Below are 7,500 nucleotides of genomic sequence, written 5' to 3' on the forward strand. Positions count from 1 at the left end.
ATCATATTCATATTCTAATTAAGAAATTTAAATGTTGTAATATTAAAGACTAATTACAAACTTTTTCCTTGCATCAAGATTTTATTCACTGTAATTATATTGTTTGTATATTTTTAAAAACGAAAAACCCAAATTCTCTAAAATCAAATACCGTTCACCTTTTCTGGTTACATTTTTGAGAAAGTACTACTCTGCAAAAAGTCATTTTCTTCCTCTGTATATTTGTCTTGTTATCAAGATATGATCTAATTATAACCTTTATTACTCGAGAAGAAGAATTACTGAAGATATATCAGATCTGTTAGAAACATCATCTTGTTTTTCTGACTCCACTGACAGATATTAGTTCTTGTTTAAACTACAATCAAGACTTAATATCTCCAGTCATTCTTCTCCAGTAAATCTAGATTTAAGATTATTGAGATATTTGTGCTGGAAAACGAGACAGAAACACTGAGGAGGAAGAACACCATTTTTGCACATATTTTACATGAAATATTTTTAAAATAAAAAACAATTTCCAAATAACTCATCTTACATTTTTTGAGAAATCATATTTCTAAGCCTGTATCTTACACACACTTCAACTCACAGTTCATAAGGGACATTTAAATACAGTAAAGTTCTGATTATCTAGTATGACCTCGTGATAACTCCAGAAGTGGCACAGTTTACCCCGCCGCCCTCTCCCGTGTGCCGCTCTAAAGAGAGGCTTTATCTTCCAGCCGGCACTCTGGGGAACAAGCAGAACTGTTTCGATGACTTCCAGTGTGCGGCCGAGTACCTGATCCGAGAGGGCCTGACCCGAGCTGACCGGATCTCCATCAACGGAGCCTCGAACGGCGGACTTCTGGTGGGTGAGTGTCTGCGGGAGCTCGGAGCAAACACACACACACACACACACACACACGCACACACACACACACACACACACACACACACACACAAGCTTTCATTTCTATCCTTGTGAGGACATTCCATAGGCGTAATGGTTTTTATACTGTACAAACTGTACATTCTATCCCCTTACACTGCCCCTATCCCTAAACCTGCCCATCACAGGAGACATTCTGCATTTTTACATTTTCAAAAATATATAATTTAGTATGTTTATTAACCCATTCCCCTCATGGGGACCGCTGGCTGGTCCCCACAATGGAGGTGATCTCAGGCTTTACTATCCTTGTGGGGACATTCGGTTCCCACAATGCATAATAAACCAAGCCCACACACACACACACACACACACACACACACAAACAAAGACACACACACACACACACGGCGGGCTTCTGGTGGGTGAGTGTCTGCGGGAGCTCGGAGCAAACACACACACACACACACACACACACACACACACACATACACTCACACACACACACGGCGGGCTTCTGGTGGGTGAGTGTCTGCGGGAGCTCGGAGCAAACACACACACACACACACACACACACACACACACACACACACACACACACACACACACACACACACACACACACACACAAACAAAGACACACACACACACATACACACGGCGGGCTTCTGGTGGGTGAGTGTCTGCGGGAGCTCGGAGGAAACACACACACACGCGCACACATACACACGCACACACACACACATACAAACAAAGACACACACACACACACACACGGCGTGCTTCTGGTGGGTGAGTGTCTGCAGGAGCTCAGAGCAAACACACACACACACACACACACGGCGTGCTTCTGGTGGGTGAGTGTCTGCAGGAGCTCGGAGGAAACACACGCGCACACATACACACACACACACACACACACACACATACAAACAAAGACACACACACACACACACGGCGTGCTTCTGGTGGGTGAGTGTCTGCAGGAGCTCGGAGGAAACACACACGCACACACGCGCACACATACACACACACACACACACACACAAACAAAGACAGACACACACACACACACACACGGCGGGCTTCTGGTGGTTAAGTGTCTGCGGGAGCTCGGAGCAAACACACACACACACACACACACACATCTGGCCGTACTCATTACGTTTACTCACTTTACTGGCGAAGTTCATGAAGACAAATCTGCAACAATTCTGAGTAAAAAGATCTGCTGGTTCCACATGCAGGGTTTGTGGGTTACTAGTGTGTTTGTGTGTGTGTGTGTGTGTGTGTGTGTGTGTGTGTGTGTGTGTGAGTGAGTGTGTGAAGAGACAATCAGAACAAGATGAGTGTGTGTGTGTGTGTGTGTGTGTGTGTGTGTGTGTGTGTGTGTGTGTGTGTGTGTGTGTGTGAATGAGTGAGTGAGTGAGTGAGTGTGTGGGGGTGTATATACAATCAGAACAAGATGAGTGTGTGTGTGTGTGTGTGTGTGTGAGAGTAAGTAAGTGAGTGTGTGTGAAGAGACAATCAGAACAAGATGCGTGTGTGTAGGCGTTGCACCGGTTTGAAAACAGTGGCGGTGAATAAATTACTAAGCATTTGAAAAATCCTCTTTACTGTGAACGTGTTAGCTAGGTTAGTGTGTGTGTGCCGATCCAGATGTTTAGTCACAGTGTAGATACGTGGCCTTTAAAAATGTGAGGTGTGTCAAATCGGGCTGTTCTATCTGAGTAATCCACACATGTGAAGCCCACTCATTTAAGCGCAGGTGTGTGAGTCAGTGTGTCTGGTAAACGCGGAGTGTGTTTGGTCATCTCATACAGTGGGAGTGATCTGAGTTTTTAAGGCCAGACAAATCATATGTTGAGGTCAATTTGTAAAGAAAGACACACGCCTGCACACATAAATATTTCAACACTCATATCTATAGACTAAACATGTAATACTCATGTGCTCGCCGGCAGCATTATCACAGATCCGTGTTTTTGAAGTTTGCGCAGAGATTTTTCAAGGCTTGCACCTTCAAAGTTTGTGTTCTCGAGCACCATACACTGCTGTTGTGCGGATGAGCGGCCGGATCGCGTTAAGGGTTTTCTGTAGAGCGGTGTCGTGTTAGCGGCCGCCAAGTTAATCACTAATGATCGTTACAACGGAAGTGAATCAATCAAAACTCACTTCATCTGGACAATAACTTTATTCTAGATCTGCTGTAAAGCCGAAACACTGTCGCTGTAATCTCCTGTTACTGTAATCTCCCGTTACTGTGATCTCCCGTTACTGTAATCTCCTGTTACTGTTATCTCTGTCACTGTAATCTCCTGTTACTGTAATCTCCTGTTACTGTTATCTCTGTTACTGTAATCTCTGTTACTGTAATCTCCCGTTACTGTAATCTCCCGTTACTGTAATCTCCCGTTACTGTAATCTCCCGTTACTGTAATCTCCTGTTACTGTAATCTCTGTCACTGTAATCTCCTGTTACTGTAATCTCCTGTTACTGTAATCTCTGTTACTGTAATCTCCCGTTACTGTAATCTCCCGTTACTGTAATCTCCCGTTACTGTAATCTCCCGTTACTGTAATCTCCCGTTACTGTAATCTCCTGTTACTGTAATCTCCTGTTACTGTTATCTCTGTCACTGTAATCTCCTGTTACTGTAATCTCCTGTTACTGTTATCTCTGTTACTGTAATCTCTGTTACTGTAATCTCCCGTTACTGTAATCTCCCGTTACTGTAATCTCCCGTTACTGTAATCTCCCGTTACTGTAATCTCCCGTTACTGTAATCTCCCGTTACTGTAATCTCCTGTTACTGTTATCTCTGTCACTGTAATCTCCTGTTACTGTAATCTCCTGTTACTGTTATCTCTGTTACTGTAATCTCTGTTACTGTAATCTCCCGTTACTGTAATCTCTGTTACTGTAATCTCTGTTACTGTAATCTCCCGTCACTGTAATCTCCTGTTACTGTAATCTCCCGTTACTGTAATCTCTGTTACTGTAATCTCCCGTTACTGTAATCTCCCGTTACTGTAATCTCCCGTTACTGTAATCTCCCGTTACTGTAATCTCCCGTCACTGTAATCTCCCGTTACTGTAATCTCCCGTTACTGTAATCTCTGTTACTGTAATCTCCCGTTACTGTGATCTCCCGTTACTGTAATCTCCCGTTACTGTAATCTCTGTTACTGTAATCTCTGTTACTGTAATCTCCCGTTACTGTAATCTCCCGTTACTGTAATCTCCTGTTACTGTAATCTCCCGTTACTGTAATCTCCTGTTACTGTAATCTCCCGTCACTGTAATCTCCCGTCACTGTAAGCTCCTGTTACTGTAATCTCTGTTACTGTAATCTCTGTTACTGTAATCTCCCGTTACTGTAATCTCCCGTTACTGTGATCTCCCGTTACTGTAATCTCCCGTTACTGTAATCTCCCGTTACTGTAATCTCTGTTACTGTAATCTCCCGTTACTGTAATCTCTGTTACTGTAATCTCCCGTTACTGTAATCTCCCGTTACTGTAATCTCCCGTTACTGTAATCTCCCGTTACTGTAATCTCCCGTTACTGTAATCTCCCGTCACTGTAATCTCCCGTCACTGTAATCTCCCGTTACTGTAATCTCCCGTTACTGTAATCTCTGTTACTGTAATCTCTGTTACTGTAATCTCCCGTTACTGTAATCTCCCGTTACTGTAATCTCCCGTTACTGTAATCTCCCGTTACTGTAATCTCCGGTTACTGTAATCTCCCGTCACTGTAATCTCCCGTCACTGTAAGCTCCCGTTACTGTAATCTCCCGTTACTGTAATCTCTGTTACTGTGATCTCTGTTACTGTGATCTCCCGTTACTGTAATCTCCCGTTACTGTAATCTCCCGTTACTGTAATCTCCCGTTACTGTAATCTCCCGTTACTGTAATCTCCCGTTACTGTAATCTCCCGTTACTGTTATCTCTGTTACTGTAATCTCCCGTTACTGTGATCTCCCGTTACTGTGATCTCCCGTTACTGTGATCTCCCGTTACTGTGATCTCCCGTTACTGTGATCTCCCGTTACTGTGATCTCCCGTTACTGTGATCTCCCGTTACTGTGATCTCCCGTTACTGTGATCTCCCGTTACTGTGATCTCCCGTTACTGTGATCTCCCGTTACTGTGATCTCCCGTTACTGTGATCTCCCGTTACTGTAATCTCCCGTTACTGTGATCTCCCGTTACTGTGATCTCCCGTTACTGTGATCTCCCGTTACTGTGATCTCCCGTTACTGTGATCTCCCGTTACTGTGATCTCCCGTTACTGTAATCTCCCGTTACTGTAATCTCTGTTACTGTAATCTCTGTTACTGTGATCTCCCGTTACTGTGATCTCCCGTTACTGTAATCTCCGTTACTGTAATCTCTGTTACTGTAATCTCTGTTACTGTGATCTCCCGTTACTGTGATCTCCCGTTACTGTAATCTCCGTTACTGTAATCTCTGTTACTGTAATCTCTGTTACTGTAATCTCCTGTGATCACTGTAAAGCTGCGTAGTAAATTCGTGAGTACAGTGGGAACGGATTGCAGAAGCGCGGGCACGGTTTATGATTTTGTGGGTACAGATTGCCAAAACTAAAGGCACGTTTACAAATCTGAGAGCGCGAATTAGGAACTCATGGGCACGCTTTGTTAATCCCAGGGAACAGTTTAAGAATTCATAAGTACAGTTTATAAACAGAGGGGATCGATTCTAAAACCGACGCCACGGATTGGTTGTTGTTTTCCCCAAAGGTGACTTGACTTGTTTTCCTCTGTGTTTGTGCTTCAGGCGCGTGTGTGAACCAGCGGCCCGATCTCTTCGGTTGTGCCGTCGCTGAGGTCGGGGTCATGGACATGCTCAAGTTTCACAGATTCACCATCGGTCACGCCTGGACCACCGACTACGGCTGTGCGGACGACCCGGACCAGTTTCAGTGGCTCATCAAGTAGGGCTTCTGCCTTCTCAACAACCTGTACCGTATAAGTTATATATAAACCTGTACCGTATAAGTTATATATAAACCTGTACCGTATAAGTTATATATAAACCTGTACCGTATAAGTTATATATAAACCTGTACCGTATAAGTTATATATAAACCTGTACCGTATTAGTTATATATAAACCTGTACCGTATAAGTTATATATAAACCTGTACCGTATAAGTTATATATAAACCTGTACCGTATTAGTTATATATAAACCTGTACCGTATAAGTTATATATAAACCTGTACTGTATAAGTTATATATAAACCTGTACTGTATTAGTTATATATAAACCTGTACCGTATAAGTTATATATAAACCTGTACCGTATAAGTTATATATAAACCTGTACCGTATAAGTTATATATAAACCTGTACCGTATTAGTTATATATAAACCTGTACCGTATAAGTTATATATAAACCTGTACCGTATAAGTTATATATAAACCTGTACCGTATTAGTTATATATAAACCTGTACCGTATAAGTTATATATAAACCTGTACTGTATAAGTTATATATAAACCTGTACTGTATTAGTTATATATAAACCTGTACCGTATAAGTTATATATAAACCTGTACCGTATTAGTTATATATAAACCTGTACCGTATAAGTTATATATAAACCTGTACCGTATTAGTTATATATAAACCTGTACCGTATAAGTTATATATAAACCTGTACCGTATAAGTTATATATAAACCTGTACCGTATAAGTTATATATAAACCTGTACCGTATAAGTTATATATAAACCTGTACCGTATAAGTTATATATATAATAACACTTTACAATAAGGTTCATTAGTTAATGTATTGACTAACATGCACTAACAAAGTATTTATTAATCTTTGTTCATTTTTGTTTATAAAAATGTACTTTCAAATGAAGCTTTTCATGTGTTCATGTTAGTTCACAGTGCATTAACTAATGTTAACAAATACAACCTTTGATTTTAATAACGTATTAGGAAATGTTGAAATTAATATTAACTAAGATTAATAAATGCTAATAAATGCTTGTTCATTCTTAGTTCATGTTAACTAATATTATTACACGGCTCTGTGGAATGCTTGATTCTGATTGGTCAATCGCTCCATCCAGCGGTTTATTATTCGCAGATAACAGCCGCTGAGAACAGAAGCTCAGCTACACACTCGCTAGGAACGGGTTTATTCGTGGAAGTTTTGTATTTGCTGAGCTAAAAGAAAAAGTTAACTTTTTGTGTACAGTTATTTAATTATGCCATCTAGTATCGTGGACTTGCTCTCTCGTTTCATACAAACACAGCGGCGGCCATTTTGTGACTATTGTTTTGTTCACTGTTGAATTATAAGATACAAACAGGTGCGATTTTAAAACAGTTTAATCTGAAATCAATATCTCTAGGGGTGTCCTCGACTAAGGATTTACACATTCAAATCAGAATTGTTTAATCTTTCTATAGTCGACTGATAGTCGAATCATCTATGTGTGTGTGAGAATAGGTTGGCAGGGGCACGACACTAGGTAGTCAGCAGGAGGGTAAAACTATGTTAATTTTTCAGATATTATTTCAGAATAAACCCCTTCAGGTGTGTGTGTGTGTGTGTGTGTGTGTGTGTGCGTGTG

The 7,500-nt window shown here is 41.2% G+C and overlaps 1 protein-coding gene across 1 annotated transcript in view; it reads left to right on the top strand.

Annotated features, from left to right (window-relative positions):
- Positions 1-7,500, top strand: part of LOC306987287 (prolyl endopeptidase) — a 30,153-nt gene that overhangs the window by 21,257 nt on the left and 1,396 nt on the right. Inside the window, exons 14-15 of the mRNA XM_079591399.1 lie at positions 726-857; positions 5,683-5,839. Of these exons, the coding sequence (XP_079447525.1) occupies positions 726-857; positions 5,683-5,839 (289 nt within the window). The remainder of the gene's footprint in view (positions 1-725; positions 858-5,682; positions 5,840-7,500) is intronic.

Source organism: Phoxinus phoxinus (assembly GCF_949152265.1).
Source record: "Phoxinus phoxinus genome assembly, chromosome: 19".
NCBI classification, from domain to species: domain Eukaryota; kingdom Metazoa; phylum Chordata; class Actinopteri; order Cypriniformes; family Leuciscidae; genus Phoxinus; species Phoxinus phoxinus.